We start from the raw sequence: 20168 nt of genomic DNA, 5'->3' as shown, positions 1-20168 counted from the left end.
AATGTATTAGAAGGAAAGACACAAGGATAAAGAAGAAAAGGATGACTGAAATATAGTCTCAGAGGAGGCGTTTAGGTTAATCAGAAGATGTCATTAACTATGAGAGGAAAGCCAGAAGGTTGACCTGAAAGTGAAAACTCTCCCTTAGAGTGTGTGGATGCTAAGGGGGGTGGGTAAGAGAGAGAGAGAGAGAGAGAGAGAGAGAGAGGGATCATAAAGAATCGACTGATATTGAGCTGCTACAAAACCAGGAAGAATAAAAACTTGATATGGTGAAAAAATTACAATGAATAATTGCAATATTAAGGAGAACACTAGCTTATAGGAATAAGGAGGTCATTCCCTTTATTAATCCGATAAAAAGTCATTTTTACTCTTTATATAGCCTATGGTAACACCACATCTGAACTATGATCTGATGTGGTGACTAGTTTTCAAGGGCATAAGGAAAGAGGATGCAATCCAGAAGCAGGTAACATCACGCCTGTGGAATTTCAATTATGAGTACAGGGATCACGAGTTTCAAAGTACAGTGACAAGATAAAGGAAACAGGTTACAGGTGAACCATTATAAGTTAATAAGTGAATTTAGCAGCACAGTTTGGGGGCAGATATTTTGATTTTTGGAAGTGGCACAACAGTACGAGGACTAGGTTTTTAAGCATGTATGTGGTGAGTGACAAATGAAGTACCTGTAGGAATGGTGATTATTGTTTCTTCGGTGAATAAGTTCAAAGAGAGGTAGAATTAATATACTGCAGGTTAAGAAACCTCTCCCAATCAGTTACTGGACCCCACGGAGATGCCAAATCAATAATAATAACAACATGTATAGATGAAAAAAGTTTAACCTAAGTCTGATGAAGTAGAAGAAAGAAAAAATGAATTAATGAAGAATAATGAAATTGAATTTTATTCTCTATTTATTTTAATTTAATTTATATATTACCATGGGATTTCTCCTTTAAGTACTAAGTTTGTAGGATCGACATAGTAGAGATGAGGACCAGTAGTTAAAAGCAGCATTCTTCGCCGAGCAAACAAGCCCTAGAAATTCACATAAAAAATATGGGTCAGTGAATTCTATTTAACAATTATGGAGAGGGAAAACTGTAAACTCAGTAAATTGCACATAATCTGTCCTACTCTTTAAAGATCAGGATTGGATGAAATAATAATAATAATAAAAATAGTAAATTAGAAATAATGGCAAAATACACATCATCATCATCACATTTCTGATATGCACCCGCAAGGAGTATACGAGAAACTATGATAGTACTACATGAAAAGTTGACATTACTACTGACTGTCAACTGACAATTTTCTTCTAAATCTGTCTGCTGTTAGAATTCCAATAATGTCTTATATATTTCTTTTTTGATATCAAATTTAATGTCACTTTTCTTTATAATGTGATCCATATAGATGATGAATAACAGTAGAGGAAAGCACACATTCTTGTCTTACCTGAATTAACATCGGGTATAAGACAAGGATGTGCACTTCAATTCTAATTGATGATTTACACAAATCCAGAGTAATTTAATAATAAGGTGAGACACCTTTTGGCAACTCATATACGTAAATATGACTTCTCCATTGCTTCCACCTATCACCAGCTCTGAGTCTGCTCCCACTGATGAGACCTCAATAAAGGTCTAAACTGGTCTGGGTAGTGGCCCTTCCCTTAATGCATAGTATTATACATGTCTGCAAGGAGATGTGCTTTGCATTATGGGAGATACTGAGGTAAAGAGTGATGAGAGCTTGATCCACCTTTACCACGAGTTGCCTCAGTCCTGAAGATACTTCAGGCGCAGACTTTGTTTGCTTACACTTGGATAAAGGGTTAAACTAAATTTATTATAATCTTTGTGTTGTTTGATATGATACAGCTTTACTCTTTGGACTTTGTCATATGCTTTTTCCAGATTTACAAAACTTAAATACAGATTTGAGCTATATTCGCATAATTTTTAAATTATGTTTTAAAGCGAAAATCTAATTCCTGATAACTTCTATTTGGTTTAAATCCTGCTTGCTCATCTTCGAGTTCTCTTCCACAATTTATCTCAGCCTCTTTTCAAAGATATCTGTATAACTCTTACTTAGAACGCTCAATAGGAAAATTCCTCTGAAATTCACATTTTCAGTGTTATTTAACTTTTTCTAGACGAGTACTACATAAGCTCATTTATTCAGAATGCCAATCATTATACCAATCACTCATTGATGTAAGTGATTGGTAGTAGAGGTTCGGTGCAGTTGTGGAGATGGAGAGTTGTACAGTAGGTGATGATACAGTAGTTGTACAGATTCAGACTCCTTGGAAGTGTCACTAATAATAATAATAATAATACTTCTGTCTCTTCTAAATCCTGCTTGATCATCTTCAAGATTTTCTTCCACTGATTTCCCTTTCTGTTAATATCATCATAAGTACTTTTCTGCACAACTTGTTACAGCAATTGTTTTGTAGTTTTTAGAATTTGTTTTGTTTCCTTTTTTTTTTTTTTTTTTTGTGAATGGGTATTAGGATTGATCTTGTCTATTGTTTTGGTGCTCTGCCTTCATCTCATGCAATGTTACACAATGTTTCATGTTTCATCATCTTTCTCCAGCGATCTCATCATTCCTGAGTTTTTATGGTTTTTCAGATGATTTACTGCTTTTACAACCTCATCCCTAAATATATCTGTTTCTCCTGTACTTGATGCTGATATTCCCCTCGATACATCAATTAACCTCTTTTGGACCACAACATCTACCTGTGTCTTATATAATTGAGCAGTATCTTGTTCATCTCTCAATCCTATTTCTTCTGTGTTCATCAAGATTTCACCTTTTTCATCTTTTATGGTTCTCTGCTTTGGACTCCAGTTCTTGTTGATGTTTCTGATCATCTTATATACTTCTCTTATTATATAATCACCACAGTATTTATTGATATCCTTGCACTGTTCCTCTAGTCATCTTCTAATCACTTTCTTTATTTCACTGCATTTTGCTCTATACTTTTCTTCCATTTCCACAGAGCTCTCTCCCTCCTAATCTTTGTTCTTTTTTCTTTAATGTTTCCTGTGAGATCCACTACTTTGGCTTCTCTATCCCTGAGATTGCTTGTTCCACAGCTCTCTTGATTGCAGATGTCACTTTGTCATCTCTATCCTCCAGTTCTTTTTCCATAATGAATTTCAGTCCTTCCTCGAACATTTACTGTGATTTCTTTGCTCAGTGTCCTCATATCTCTCGGATTCTGAAACTGTGCCTTCACTTGAGTTTCAACTCAATAGTGGAATTCACTAAGCTATGCTCCAATTTCAACTCGGCTGAAAGGATGTGGTCCATCTCTGGTTTATAAGTATCATGTCTAGAACATTCTTCATTCTTCCATCAGGTCACTATGTCCACTTCTGGCAGTCTTTCTGCAGCAATTCTGTGTTGTAAATTACCATGTCATGCTTAAAGGAAATTCAAGCACTTTCTCTTCTTTCATTGCTTTCTCGATATCCATATTTACCCATTATTCTTTCTCATCCTTCATTGTCCTTTCCAATCTTTGCATCACAATCTTCTCCAATGATTAGTATATCTTTGTTTGGTGCTGATTTCAAAATTATCTCCAAGTTGCTATATAATTAGAATATTTCTATTTCTTCTTCAGTACCTTATGAAGTGGATGAATAAACCTGCACCACTGTGATGTTAAATGGTCTTGCTGCAAATCTTGCTATTATATATTCTAATCAGTGAGAAGAAATCCAACTCCTGCATTATGTTCTATACTACTGCCAGACCAGATGATTCTTCCACCTCTCATATCCCTGACTCTGTCCAGTGCATCTCCACTAATCCAAGGATGTCACATAAGTATTGCTCTATTTCTTTTCAAAACTAAGTCTAGCTTTCCAAGAGATCATGAAGTACAGACATTATACATTCCCACTGATAGCATGCCTCTTGCTGGTTTTAATCTTATTGTACTTCATCATTATTCTTATTATACTTGTCATTAATATATGATGTCAAAATATTAAATGAAAAAATTAAAAAATAAAAATAAAACATTTCTTTAAAAATAAAGAAAGCAAATATATGTGTAGTGGGGGAAATCTGTTTGTTTATGGATAAGGAGAATTGTGTATTTGGATGGTATACTTCAATTAACCAATAATAAAAAAAAAGTCACATACTTCCTATACAGCTTAGTACTGGAATGAAAATGACTGTGTATGATGAAAAACATTTTTCTCAAAAGACATGAGTGTGCAGCCACAAGCAAAATAGTTTTACTGTAGCATTAAACAAAACATGCAAGGAAATTGAAGAAAGCAATATTACAGGGAAGTTTATCCCTAGATTAGGAGTTGTGAAAAGTAATTCAGGAAAATGTTTGATGGAAGAAGCAGTGAAAAAAAGATAGAAAGAGTATGTAGGGGATTTGTATAAGAAATATAATAAAATTTAAGGAGAATTTGAAAGGAGAGAATTTGTTGAGATATGATAATGAAAAGTAAAAAAGTGATATCAGTAATGGAACAGCTGCCAAAAGGAAAAGCTCCTAAAGCTGTTAATGTGTCAGTGGAATTATTGAGAGCAGCTTAAGATGAAGTGATTATATTAACTAAAATTTGCCAACAGGTTTGCAAGAAAATTTACTGGCCTAGAGATTGTGAGAATTATAGAACCATCACTTTAATTTCACATGCCAGTAAAGTTATGCTGAAAGGGATCCAAAAGGCTGGATCAAAGGCCATATATGAACAGAGAAATGCCACAAGAACAGGCAGGCTTTAGGAGAGGTAGAGGAACTAGAGACCAGATAGCAAACATGAGATGGATTATGTAAAGAATAAGAGAATTTCAGATGGAAGTATTCATCTGTTTTATTGATTATAAGAAAGCTATTGATTGCGTGGATCACAACAGACTGTGGATTGTAATACCTGATTCTAGCATCTAATTCTTTTGATAACTGAGCTGTATGACAACCAAGAAGCTTCAGTAAAAAACAGTCTTTGGAGAAACAGACAGTGCTCAAGTGGAAAAAGGATGTGGCAGGGTTGTATACTGTCATCCTATCTTTTTAATATTTATAGTGAATATATTATGAGAATAGCTAACTTAGACAAAGACCCAGCTAGAATTAAGATTGATAGCAGAAAAATAGCTAATTTAAGATATATAGATGATACAACCCTCATAGCAGAAACTAAGGAAGATCTGGGGCGATTAATTCTATTGGTTAAGAGGGAAAGTTACAAAGCCGGGCTTAATTTAAACATCAGCAAAAACAAAATGATGGCTTCTGGCAATTTAAATGAATTTATAATAGAGGAGGATAAAACAGAGATCATTGAAAGTTATGATTTACTGGGTTCCAGAATCAGAAATGATGGTAAATATGTGAAAATGTGAAATTAAAAGAAGGATAGTCATGAGAAAAAAAGCTATGTTAAACGTGACAAAAATTATGAAAGATAGAGGTGTAAGGCTACAAAAGTTAGAATTGTCAAAGAGATGGGATATCCAGTAATGATAGTGATGTATGGATGTGAAAGCTGGATTATTAAGTAGAAAGACAGAAAGTGAATTGATTCATTTGAATTATGCACATGGAGGAGATTATTAAGAACCCAAGAACGCAAGATTGACCAATAAGAAAGTTTTAGAGAGTATAAAGACAGAATCTCCTTGGAGACAATGATCACTAAACGAAGTTGATGTACTTTGGACATTATATATGCAGATGAGTCATTGGAAAAGGCAGTTATGTTGAGAAAGATCAAGAGAATGAGATGGAGAGGAAGACTGCAAAAGAGTTGGATGGACAACACATAAAAGCACTTACCAACATGAACTTGCAATTGCTGAAAGAAAGGACAAAAGGCTCAGTGGGATGGAAAGCCTTTGTTCACACCATCATAGATCACCAACAGTCAAAAATAACTGGATGGAACATAACAACAATTCCAATGGATTGTATTTAGCATAATTAGCAACAATGAGAATTTATCACCCTTTATAGTGAAAAACATTCTTTCCCCAAAGTCATCATATTGCACAGATGCAAGTGAAACAAAGTTATATTGTAGCAATAAATTTATGATCGAGTGACAAACCTTTCAATAACTACCTCTAATCCAGAGTATAATTTCACTACTTGTACATGGGAAATATATGATTTCTGCATTACTTCAACCTTGGTATCACTTCTGGGTCTGGCTCTGACTGATGTTGTTGTCGAGTTCATTGAAGTGCTTCTAGAACTTTGGTGGAGTAGAGCTTTTCTCTAGGGTTATTGTCAATTTTCTGTAGAGCAGCAGCAATTGCTGGACAAGAATAAATTGTCCAGCAATTGTCAAAAACTGTCCAGGTGTTAGTTCAACTCCTGGACAGTTTTTTCATGTTTCATAGCTCCTACTACTGCCTGGCTGAATTTTCATGCCTTTAAAATGTCCCGTCCTTAGTCTGGTGATGATTGCGGTTATTTCTCTATTTTCATTAATTTCACTGATTTCATTCTTCTTCTTGATAGTTTGTTTTACTAATCTTATTTTGGCAACAGAGTTAGCATCAGTTAGTGATAGTGGGTGTAATTTTTGAGGAAGTATCTTGCTTCTTTGGCTAGTCTGTCTGCTCTTTCATTGCCTTCAATATTTACATGGGCTGGTATCCATTGCAGTGTGCAATTCTTATTTTTCAAATTTAAATATGTTAATAGTTCATGAATTTCCTGTGGGAGTTTTGTTTTTCCATTTTTTAATGCCTCAAGTGCAGATTTTGAGTTGCTGTAGACGGTTTTAGATTCCTTCTGTAATGTTTATTACTGGATTTGAGGGATAGAATTTGAGAGCTGTTTGTATGGCTGTTAATTCACAAGTGATGTTTAAGCTATTTTGGCAGCTGTGGTTTTGATTTACATTTCCTCACCTCCAGGTAGAGTTAGAAAAACCCCTGAACCTCCTTGGTTGAGTGCTTAATCAGATGATCTATCAATGTAGGCAATAACACGGTTTGGATTATTTAAGTAATGTATAGAGTCAAGTACTTTTCTTTTATTTTCTTGCTGTGAATCCTTTTTTGAACAAGGTTCGGGGATATTTAAGTTTATCATTGTGTTTTTAGGTTTCTATCATTGTGGAAAAGAATGGCTCTTTGCTTATTTCAAGATAGGTGCTCTAAGTCAATATGTTTTCTAATTTCTTGATCATATTGTAATGTACATGATCTCTTTGGTCTAGATTTTCTTGTCCAGGCACTGAAAGTCCTGAGTGAGATGTGATCCTGTTGGTGGCCCCTAATTCTGTTAGTGAATTTAACTAACAGAATGAAGCCCACACTCTTGTTGAGCTTTTAAATTATTTGTGGATGAGACCGCACCTATGAACATTTTTGCTGCTCTTGATTGTACTCTGTCAAGTTTTTCTTTTGAGCTAGTAGAACTGGAGCCCAGATTGATGAGGCATATTCCATAGTCGTTGTATGAGTGCCGTATATGTAGTTTTGAGTGTCTTTGGTTTTCCACTCCATTTTGTTCCACAAAGCCTTTTGATGATATTAAGCTTTTTAAGTGCTTTATTAGATATATTTGTAATATGAGTTGTAAATCTCAGTTCAGTGTCTAGGGTTAGGCCTAAGTATTTTGGAGACTCTGTTTTATCTATTTTGGTATTATATATTTTGATTTGAAGGTTGTAATTGTGTCTATTTTTTCTATAGTGGAGAAGATGCTCAGTTTTGTTTTTTCTAAGTTTATCTCTAGTTTAAGTTCTTTGCCTATCTTTCTAAGCCTTTTATTGAATTATTTAGGACTTTTCCAGATTGATGAGGATTTCTGCTTGTGTGCCAAATTGCTATAGCATGCTTTTTTTGTGTCATTTATTATGTGAGGATGGATATTGTTCACATAGATGAGAAATAGGAGTGGGCTCAAAACCGAACCTTCTGGAACTCCAGCCCAAGTTCGATGCATGTCGGAATAAATTCCATTAACTTTTGTTTTCATTTTTCTTCCTTTCATGAAATCTGAAATCAAATTAATGCGTTCCTCCTTATTCCAGTATCATATGCAATTTTTATTAACTTTTGTCTCCAGATGCGATCGTAGGCAGCTGTGAGATCCGAGAATATCGCTGTTGTCTTCTTTGGTGTTTTTCTTGAACGCCATCTATGACTGATTGGCAAAGATAAAATAATTGATCCTCTGTACTGTGTTGAGACCTGTATGCAGTTTGGTAGAAGTTGACCTTGTTATTTTCTAAGAGCCAATTCATAAGTCTGGTATGTATTATTCTTTCGATTAGTTTACAGAGTGCTAGTCAAATCTATTGGTCTGTAGATGTTACAGTCACTAGGGTTTTTGTTAGGTTTTATTAAGGGTATAATGACTGATGTTTTCCAGATTTTTCGTAGTTTACCTGCATTCCAAGAGGTGTTAAATATCATTTCCCCATGTTTTTAATCATATGTCCAAAGATAAGATCAATTCCAGGTGATTTGTCAGGATCAATTTGACTAATTGCTGTTTCTAATTCTGTCATTGTGAGGTCCTGAGTAAAGATGTCTTTAGATGGATAGATTCTGGATTGTATTAGTAGCTGTTTTGCAATTTTTCTGCACTTTTTGCCATCTTTGTTGTATTGCAGCTTGCTTGCATTAGAGTAATGTTTGGCTAGTAAATTTGCCATTTGTTTGTTTGTTGCTGCTGTATTGGTTCTGAGGAGACTGTGTTGGAAGAGAGTGATCAGTATCCGGAAATGTTGCTTTGTTTAATAATCTGATGACGTTCCAGTGTTGTGAGTCTTTTCTTTGGTCTAGTCTATTGCAGAATTCTTCCCACTTTTTATGTTTGCAGTTAGAAATTTCATCTTCTATGTTTTGAGTAATTCTATTAACTTCTTTCTGTTGTCTTCTGTATTATTTTGTTTTAACTGTTTGTTGATAATATCTCTTTAAGTGATCATAGCACTGATATTGTGATCTTTCGAAAATGGAACCCAATTGTTTTTCCTGAGACCTCTGGGAATTGAATTTTTTGCAACTTTCTGTATGTTGTTAGTTAGTTCTAGTAGTTGTTGATCAAGTTCTTTACTAGTGGATGTGCCAGTGCAATCCAGTCACAGTGTTGGCTCTGACTGATGAGGTTCCAATAAAGCAATATGACATACAAATGCTTTACAATACTGTATTGTGGAAATTTATTGTTCAGTCAGACAATTTTTGTATTTAGAAAGAAGCATTCTAGGAGATATCAAATTTTTGATATCTCCTAGAAAGTTGGTGAAGACCACCCATATCATGCAATATTCACCAGGGGGAAATAAAATTTTGTCTATTTTTACTATGAGAGGTTTAAATGATTCTACCCTCTTAGTTCAATGTGGTCTTATGATCAACTGCAGGGATAAGTGGAGAGCAATCCCAAGCAGAGAAGGCCAACTCAAGGCAGTTAAATCAGATAAGGCTAACCACCTGGATATCAGTTGTGCTTTAGTTTAAATTTTTCAATTGGTCTTTTGGTTGTTCATCTGCATGAGACTGATGAAAGTGGAAAACTGATAGCCTTAGCCATATATATGATGATATAAAAGAGCTGAGAGTATTTTCTCTCTCTCTCATGCTATCTATCTGACTTTTTTTTCTCCTAATACTATCAAGCTTTCTTGCAACCCTATACTAACTAACTACTCTAAGACTATGATGAACATCCCTATACTTTTTTTGCATCTCAATAAAGCTTGAAACTGGTCTGGGTAGTGGCCCTTCCCACAATGCCTCTATATACAAGTAGCCTAGTCATGAAGATACTTCACATGCAAACTTTGTTTGCTTACACTTGGATAAAGGATTAAAGAAGAGTATGATTTCTTGGCATCTCTAATTTATAACAAAAAAAAAAAAAAACTTGCAACAATAAAGAGAAGTACATAAGTTCCAAATCACATGTATGAACTATTTTCTAATGAAGTGAAGAAAATCTGGAAGGATACAAATATGAATAATTAAAGCAATATCAGACTGTAGAATGTTAGTTAAAGGAAGAAGCTGAGGAAATTTAAATTGCAGTGTACTGTCGTTTAAGTTGGTTAGAAGATTTTTTTACATAATTAATATAGAAGAGATTAGACAAAGCATAGAGAAAGATAGAAAGGTAAAAAATAGATAAAAAGAATAAGAATACAGTGAACAAGAAGCCAGAAGTAGTTTTGTGGAAGGTGATGGGTGAGTGGAATGTATTATCAGTTTGTGTTGTGAATGAGTTAAGACAAAATGAAAGATCAAGTTGCCATGAGCAACATCTCCTGTCATAAGTCCACTGATTCTAAGGTTAGTAATAATAATAATAAAGAAGTACAAGTCAACTTGTTATTAAATTACAACAGGCCTAGTTATCTGGATGATAACAAATCACCTATTACAGGGAGATAAATTTCATCACTCAGTGTGAGATGACTACTCTGCTTATTGAAGGCCTGAAGTGGCTTGAAAAAGTTCCATGCATGGTCTTAAAAGAAAGTTTTCTGAACAATGCAATCTATTAAAGATGCCAAGAAATTATATTCTTGGTTTATTCAAGCGTAAGCAAACAAAGTTTGCGCATAAAGTATCATATCTTCAGTGTGAGATAGAGGCTAATGGCTTTACATCAATATGACATTTGGATAAAAGAATTAAACCAAGAATATAATTTCTTCACATGTTTAATTTATAGTATAACCAAGTGGAAAAACTTTCAATGCAAAAATTACATATTAAATTAATTAAGAAGTAGAAAAAATCCTTAGCCCACCCACTTCTTACATTCATACAAAGGTACTATAGGTTTACAGAAGACTTTCATGGATGGGAGCCACATAATATATATAATGAATATATTGAAATATATAATGGGCCTTATTAGCAATAATGTAGTTAAACCACTGTAACACTTATATGGAGGAATATCAAATTAGCATAACAGAAAGCAAGTTAACATGGTCAATATCAAAGCTCTTCTGTACTTATTAAACATGGGTTACAAATATATAGTAAAATTTTGAATAAAAGACAGAAGATAGAGAGAATAGCAGGAGAAGGGGGTATGGGGTATTATTAACAATAGCTGAACTGCTTCAACCAACAAAAATAGAAGTTAAGGAGAATTGTAGATCTGAGAGAGAGATAGTTTATTTGAGGCTGTCTGGTGTGAGATGGAGGCCAACAAGACAAAATATATCGTTGGTTGCTGCTAAAGACCAAGGGGTCCAGAGAAAGATGTGAATGATATGATATGCATCCACAGATTAGCATAATGAGTGCAGGCAGAGCAGTTATCATGGAAAACATTAACTATGGTAATTGGAAAGGGAGCATGGCAAGATGGAAATGGAATTTATACAGTTACCAAGGGATAATTACTTGAATCAGCACATGAAAGAAGTGATCAGGGGTTTGAGAATGATGGATATGGAAACAGTATCAAAAGATATATGTATAACTACAGTAGCAACTTTACCACTTATGGGGGAAAGTGATTATGCAGTCTTGTACTGGGAAGTTATTCAACATGTGGAATGCTCAATCCAAAAGGGTTTATGTGAAACTATAAAGCTGGTGTTTATGACAAACTTAGGTGGGAGCTCGGAGCAGTGCAAGGACATAAGAAGTTATAAGGAAATAATGCCAGTAGTTGGAAGAGCTCAGGAGGATAAACTGAATAGAAATTAAGGGAATGAGAAGTAATATAAAGCAGGAGCTGGGGAAAAAAAAAAAAAGAAGCATTGTGGAAGGAATATAAACAAAAGGATAATCATCATATTCATGAGCAATAAAAAGTGCAAGAAAGAAGCATGGTAAGGAAGGCTAAACTAGATTATGAGAGAAAATTCACTAAGCAGGTGCCAAAGTAAATTCCAAAAAGTTTTTTTTTTTTTTTTTTTGCAATGTAGCAAGTAAGAGAAAGAATGATTATGGCAGGATAACCTTACTCAGCTGATGGTATGAAAGTGTGTGACAGAAGCTGACGTCAGAATCGAGGTACTCAACATATTGAAGAATATCGACATGAATACAGAAGTGGGACTGGACAGTAAGTCAACTCGTGCTATGAGAATATGCAGGGGTGGCAGTATCTCTGACAAAGTTGTTTAATCCAAGTCACATCTGGCAAGGTTCCAATGGAATGGAAAGAGGATAAGATAGTTCCATTCAATAAAGATGGCTCAAGACAGAAGTAGTAAATTACACACCAATTAGGATCTCTGGAGTTGTGGGTTAAAGTATTGGAAAAGTTGGTTAAATGTAAAATTCAGGAATGAGTGGAAAGGAATAAAATACTCTACAACAGGCAATACAGCTTTGTAAAAAGGTTCTGCCTTAGTAATTTATTCACATTTTATAATAAATGACAGTAGAACTGCATGAAGGAAATGGCTACACCAAGTTGGGCTCTGCAAAGGCATTTGAAAGAATACTACATGGAAAACTATTACATAAGATGGAGAAAAATGGAAATGGATGAGGCTAGTGGCAAGGATGGGGATGACAGACAGACATCATAGGGTGGTGTATAGTGGAGTGAAATCAAAGAAATGAGGATAACCAGTGGAGTGCCCCAAGGCTCCATACTAGGACCACTACTCATCAATATAAATTAAAGATACCAAGAAATTATATACTTGGTTTAATCCTTTATCCAAGTGTGAGCAAACAAAGTTTGCACCTGAAGTATTTTCAGAACCGGGGCAACTCGTATAATAGGAGCTAATGACTTCACATCACTTGTCTTAGTATCCCATAATGCAAAGCACACAATTTCTTGGTATCTTTAATTTTATAGTATAATCAAGTGGAAAAACTTCTAACAAACACTGCTCATCAACTTGAACATGAATAATACAGCAGTAATATGAATTTGAATTCAATGTTGTAAAATGTAAGGTAACGCACTTCGGGATGAAAGGATTACATATTCTGTTTCCTATTAATGGTACTGGATTACAGGAAACAGACAAGGCTAAAGATCCAGGTGATGGTAGACAGATAGCTCAGAGGATTACTTGGATGTTGAAGAGCACATTAACAAAGATAGGGAAGTTGTTATCCCTCTTTGGAAAGTTATGATATGGCCATATCTTGACTACACCGCACAGATTTGGTTACATGGGTTTCTTGCAGATTAGGAAGTGGTGTAGAGGATTCAGAGACAAGTGACCAAAGTACTGATCAGTCTGTGGAATGCTCCCTATGAAGACAGATTGAGGATGTGTGGGTTACAAAATTTAGTTCATAGGTGGAAAATAGGAGACATGATAGAAACTGATAACTCATTAAAGGGATTTTATAAGATTGATGCAAAGGAAAATTTTCAACATGATGAATAGAGGGAAAGAACTAGAAATCACCCCCCCCCCCCTCCTGGAAGATGTGTAAGGGTGTCGTTAGTGAGGGTGTGTAGACTAGATTTTTAGCTTAGAGTATGGTGAGTGAGTGGAATGGATTGCCAGAAATAGTTGTGAGTGCCTTTATAGTGAATGACTTTAAGGAGAGGTATAATAGGTATTTTGCTTATAAAGGTTAGTGTTGGTGGCTCCTACAATGCATCTTCTTACTCCATGAAGACACCTGTATAATAATAATAACAATAAGACTTAGAAATAATGCAAACCATATACTTTAAGAGGAACAAAAATTTCACAGATAAGGATAATTGCAATACTCTGTTTATCCAACTGTGCTGCGAAACTGATTTTTTATCACTGATTTGAATTCATTAGTTTAAAGGAAAGTTGCACATACTGTAGGGAAGGATAATGATTTCTGCAGGCTATTATTATTATTACTTGGCACTTACAAGGACCTATCAGGGAAGGGCACGCTTCACTGCATATCACACTATACTACTTAATCACGCATCTACATACCATTACCATCTATTATCCACTAATGGGATTTTTGTCAATTGACTGCATGTGTACTGGTTGATTTACCTTTTATGCAATGAAAAACTCGTTTCCAGAAAGAAAAAAAAAAAAAAAACTCCTCAAAAATTCCTTATGAGATTGGCTAACTTAAATATAAATAGTCCATTCAATCATGAACAAAACTGACAAAGCAACATCTCATAGTTCTTCCAACTGTGCTATTGAGGCTAATGAATGTTTTGTTTTTCACAGTATTGTTAAATTATGAATCATTGAAACTTTGATTTGGCTTTTTTACTGACAAAAAAAAGGGGTAGTAAATAATAACATATTTGGCATAATAACGTTCTTACATGCAAACAAAAAAAAAGGTATCAATTAGATGATTTTTGAAGCAGGAGGGGGGGGGGGAATGAAAGAGTTACTCATATTAATAGTTATTCAACTATTAGATTTAAGCTAGTTTTCCATTTCTAATAGGAATGGTTGTTTTCCTCAGTTATATCTTACTTTCAATTACATGGAGAAATATAATCTCCCTGCCTCCCCCATCACCAATCCACTGATGGAAAAACATTCTTTTGCACCATCCCATAAATTAGCAAATACTGTAGATATTGGTTGCCCAATCTGCTATGAAAATTTCACTAAAGTTCATGTGCTTACTTGCTCCTAAAGAGCTAAAAGTAAAGGACTGCTGATAATTTTTCATCTGTAAGTGAGTGAGTAAATTTCATACCAAGATGGGAAGGTTTTTTCCACATGGAAACAAAGATTTAAAGATTTTTGATCACACATAGAGGCAAATCAACCAGAGAATACACACATATTACAGAAACAAAATACTATTGGTGGGTGGTAGATAGTGTTGTGTAGAGCAGAAAATACCAATGTGTATAGTCTAGTGTCTACTGGTGACAAGTCCTTGGATTTCTCAGAGGTGTCATAATAATAACAATATTTTTAAAGGTGACTAAAATTAAAAAATAAATTAGTCAACAAATTGTAGGATGTCCACAAGTTAAGTTTGAACTATTGTTGAAAATCAAAAAAGTTTAGTCTTTTGTGATAGCAGAAAGCAGTGCCTCATTCATTTGATTTTTATGGTATTTTCTTGCTTTATTTCTTTTGCATCACAACAAACAATTACTTGACAAATTTATTTTTTGCCAAGTTATCCATATAAAAAAACATGTTTCCCTATTAAGCACTCCACTTTTATAAAAGCCCTATCACTTTTGATTGAGAAACTAAACTTCCTTCAAACTTGCTAATAATGCTCTTTGAGAAGAAAAGTATATATAGAAAGTTTTATATTTCAAGTTCCATGATGATTTCTGAAGTGGAATTATTATTATTCGTGATACCTCCAAGGAGTCCGAAGACTCATCGCGGAAGGACACCCACTGTACAACTCTCCATCTCCACCACTACACCGAACCTCTACTACCCATCGACTACATCAGAGTGGTCTACTGCCCACCACCACAACAACAAGTATTTTTTGTATGTAAATTGCATGTGTTCTGAAGGGCTGATTTGTCTGTATGTGGGATGAAAAACCAGAGTTTCTGGGAGAAAATACCCTCCATTAGATTGGCTAACTCACCTTTAATTAAAAAAGTCCATATAAACATTCCTCCCGTCATGACAGGAATCGAACTTAGGCCTTTTCTAACTGAAGGGCGCAACATACCGTTGTTCTTACAATTGCACTATGGAGGCACTTTAAGTGGAATTATTTACAATAACAGTGCTATTAATAATAATCTACAGTTTAATTGTGTGCATTGTGTATGCACATGTGTGTACATGCTAAAGATGAAAACAAAAATAACTTGTTGGAAGTTTTTTTTATCTTAGTTATACTATAAACTGAAGATAGCAAGAAATTATATTATAATACAATAAAACCCCGAAGTTACGCAGTAGGTGGGACCTACAAAAAGCACGCAAGTCGAATTCGCATAACTCGGGGTATAATTTTGCATGTAATTTATATATACAAACATACAATTGGGACCAAAGGTTTACAAAAACATCTATATTTTTTAAGAAATATAATCATAATTGCAGTTTTTCGTACATAAAAAAAAAGAAAGTTATTTCAATGTCGATGGTTTCATAAAATCTAATAGATTCGTCTGATGGCATAATGCCTTTTTCTTGTCATGCAAAATTTCTTCACGGCAAGCTAATGATTTTTTAATTCCTTGCCTTGGGGATACAATTCATTCCTCGTTAGAATCTATGTCCTTCAAAATAGCTCACAAATTGTCATTCTGCCCTCAAAATCCTTAATAATGTTGAGTTTTGTTTCCAAAGTCAATGTTTTTCTTTTCTTGCTAGCTGTAGAAGAATCGGACATGCTCCTTTTGGATGACATTATTTTTTATGTGATAAAAGTTTTATCAAGAACATAACATTAAACAATTGCAAATTTTGTAGACTATAAAAATCGTGTATGAATGGAGACCGCGCAAAACACGTCAGTGCTTGTTCACAGCATGTGCGACACTGGTGAATGCAGCCGGCACCCGAAAGATACGATTAGTGGTGAGGCGTGAAGCGGGATGGGAATAGGTACATATAAGAAACCGCGTAACTCCGGATTCTCATAAGTCGGGGTATGACTGTATATGATTTCTTGTTTAATCCTTTATCCAAATGTAAGCAAACAAAATTTGTATGCGAAGTATCTTCACATTAATTGCCTTAGTATCTCATAATGCAAAGAACACATCCTTTCAGGTGTGTATACTGCTATGCATTATGGGAAAAGACAATGCCCAGACCTAGAAGAGATACAAAGGTTGAAGTCATATATTTCCCACACACAAACAGTGAAAAACTGTATCACCTTATCATTAAAATAGTCTGAATCAGAGATAGATGTTGAAAGTTTTTTCACTTGGTTATACTATCAATTAAAGATAGCAAGAAATTATATTCTTGGTTTAATCCTTTATCCAAGTGCCAGCAAACAAAGTTTGCATATTAAGTATCTTCATGACTGGGCTACATGGGATATTATGGGTTACTAAGGCAATTGATGTGAAGTCATACAAGTAGCCCAGTTGTGAATATACTTCAAATGCAAACTTTGTTTGCTTACATTACGATCAAACCAAGAATACAATTTCCTGCAATATTTAATTTATAGTAAAAATAAATGAAAAAAATTTCAACATCTATCTCTGATCCAGAGTACAGGGTGTTCAATGTTAAAGCGAATGTCAGTCAACTTTCAAAGTCGCACAGGTGAAACTCCTGTGTCAGTATTACTTTGAATGGGTACAAATGTAGAATCTTCTGTACAATTTTCCAGATAGTTGTGTAATTCACATCTATGTGCTTGATGCAACATGTGAACTTCAGGAACCAACATTCACGGCCTGTTCCACAACAGCTGTAGCAACTCCATTCACTTGTTGTGAACTGACTGGTTAGCAATCCTGTTTCTTCAAAATGACTAATCATTTATTGCAGAGCACATGCAAATAGTGGACCTTGTTGGCATTTGTTCAGGAGATGAAATTCACGGAGTGCAGGAACAGCACTGAAATTGTTTAGGTAGCAGCTTCACGAATAAAGCATATTGAAACAAAGGTTAGTGAACAGTATTAACAACCAAAATCAAGGGAAAATCCCATGTCTATCTTTTTAAATCCTCCTGGCACCTGCCGAGTTGGTGCCAGGAGGATTTAAACAACTCGACAGGTGCCAATTGAAGTTACAATTACAAGATAATTGTAACTTCAATTGTAAACTTGTGTCACCTACCACCCATTATTTTGTTAAAAATGGCAGAGCAACATGATATTCTGGAATCCAAGGCTTGGAGAGCCATGGGTCGATTAGAAGTTGGACAAAAGCAGCAAGCTGTCGCTCAAGCGTGTCGTGTATCTCAAAGCGTAATTTCATGACTTTGGAATCACTTTCTGGAGACAGGAAACATTCGAAATTGTCTTCATGCCATTGGTTTATATTCTCAAAGACCAATGGTTTGCATTCCACTTACTGCAAATCACAAAAGAGCCCGAAAAATTTGGGCACAGGAACATGCGATTGGACAAATGAGGATTGGGCTCGTATACTTTTTAGTGATGAGTCCATGTTCAGTCTGCAACCAGATAACCTAAGTATCTTGATTTGGCGTAAAAGTGGAATAAGAAATAATCCCAGTTTGTTCGTGAAAGATCCCAGCACCAAGGTGAGAGTTTGATGGTATGGGCTGGAATAAGTATGGGTGGCCATACTGATCTCTTTTTATCAGAAACAGTTCCTTAACAGCCCAAAGGTATGGAAATGAGATTTTGGAACCTATAGTTCGTTCATATGCTGCTGCAATTGGCCAAGAATTCATTTTTATGGATGACAATGCTCATCCACACCATGCAAATTTGGTACAAGAATGGTTTGAGGAAGAAGGTATTGAACGAATGAACTGGCCTGCCTGTCCATTCAATTCACCGGATTATAATCCAATCGAACATGCCTGGGATGCTTTAGGTAGGCATGTTTCTGCTTGACTGGTGCCACCACAATCGCTTCAAGAGCTTGAAATTGCTCTCACAGAAGAGTAGGGAAATATCCCACAAGAAGTGTTTGATCATCTTATCTGATCCATGCCATCAAGATGTACTACTGTTCTGGCTGTTAATGGAGACCATACACCCTATTAAAAATTAACAAAAGCGTTTTTGGCTGTTCTTGTTAAAATTATTTCACACTAAAATGTATAATTTGTTAAATTTGTAATAAATATTGATTATTTAAACAATATCTCATCAATTACACCCTATCCATAAGTAAGAAATATTTATTCATGTATAAAGTACCCAATAGTTATAATTATTTGCAGAAATTTACAATTATCCAACAGAAACTAAAATATCCTCTAATTGTTTTGAGCAGTTGTAGTATATCTCAACCAGTATAATTTTAATCTCTAAATAAGCTCTTTATTTTAGTGGAATCATACACAAGTCAAAAAATTATGTAAGCAAAAATTTGCTCATTTTAATTGTGCCACTTAAAAACATTCAATATGGATGTACTTTAATCAGAGGATGCCACTCAAGTTTAATGAGTGCTTTTGTGTCTTTGTAAAAGTTTGAAATGAAGATCAACAATATGGAATCTATTGCTTTGAAGTTTAGGATGTTGATCAGTTTGTCTCTGTATATGGAATGGCTCATTAACCTTTTCTATTTATAGAAACCCAAATATACAGTAAGGTATACGCATTATCAATCACACCAACACACATATATGCTGGACTAGTTGGCCGAGTGATTCATATATCCGCTCTCCAACCAACATGCTGGGGGTTTGAATCACATTATGGGCATGAATGTTTGTAACTGTCTTTAGGTGGAAGATGACTCTATCAACAATTTGGAATCTATTGCTTTAAAGTTTAGGATGTCGATCAGTTTGTCTCTGTCTATGGAATGGCTCATTAACCTTTTCTATTTAGGGAAAACCCAACATATACAGTAAGGTATATGCATTATCAATCACTAACACACATATATGCTGGACCAGTTGGCCGAGTGATTCACATATCCGCTCTCCAACCAACAGGTTGGAGGTTTGAATCGCAATATGGACATGAATGTTTGTAACTGTCTTTAGGTGGAAGATAAATTTCACTGGCCAGTGTGAGAGGCCTGAAGTGGCTTGAAAAAATTTCACGTCTGGTCTCTAGAGCAGGGCTCCTAAACTATGTAAAAAATGAATGAAAAAAAATATATAAAATTAATAAAAATGAAAAAAAATCCTTAGCCCACCCAGAGTACAAATGAACTATAGGTTTATAGAATTCTTCCTGGGGTGGGAGCCACATAAAAAAAAATTAATTAATCAAATTAAATTAATAAAAAACAGAACAGTATGGCACCATTAAAACACGTATGCACAATACAAGGGTTATTTGTTCAAATAACACAACCCTTGAAAGTGAGCTCAGGCAGCTTTGCAGTACTTTTTTAGTCAATGGCTACAATCCGAATAAAATAGATAATACTCCTACATCCTAACTGTATGTATCCTCCTCCCCACCTCATTCTTCCTGCAAGAATTTTAACATAGCTATAGATCTGCAAGACTATTTTTGAAATCAGCATTGGCTATGAAGCACTCCTACAAACTTAACAGGTATGGTTGCATTAATTTGCCAAAGATCTGTGGGGGGGGAGTATCATTCTGAGACCAAATAGTCTGACTTATCCAAATTAACTTGATGATTATCCAGCC

General features: G+C 34.9%; 1 protein-coding gene across 2 annotated transcripts in view; it reads right to left on the bottom strand.

Annotated features, from left to right (window-relative positions):
• Pdk1 (Phosphoinositide-dependent kinase 1) overlaps nucleotides 1–20168 on the bottom strand; it is a 355658-nt gene that overhangs the window by 61979 nt on the left and 273511 nt on the right. For both annotated transcript variants that reach the window (XM_090398374.1, XM_090398375.1), the window contains one exon: nucleotides 950–1047. In XM_090398374.1, the coding sequence (XP_090254500.1) occupies nucleotides 950–1047 (98 nt within the window). The remainder of the gene's footprint in view (nucleotides 1–949; nucleotides 1048–20168) is intronic.

Source organism: Typopeltis vanoorti, chromosome 9, assembly GCF_054136105.1.
Source record: "Typopeltis vanoorti isolate ZY-2024b chromosome 9, IOZ_Tvanoo_1.0, whole genome shotgun sequence".
NCBI classification, from domain to species: domain Eukaryota; kingdom Metazoa; phylum Arthropoda; class Arachnida; order Uropygi; family Thelyphonidae; genus Typopeltis; species Typopeltis vanoorti.
Note: the sequence above shows the minus strand (reverse complement) of the source record. Positions and strands in the feature narration are given on the sequence as shown.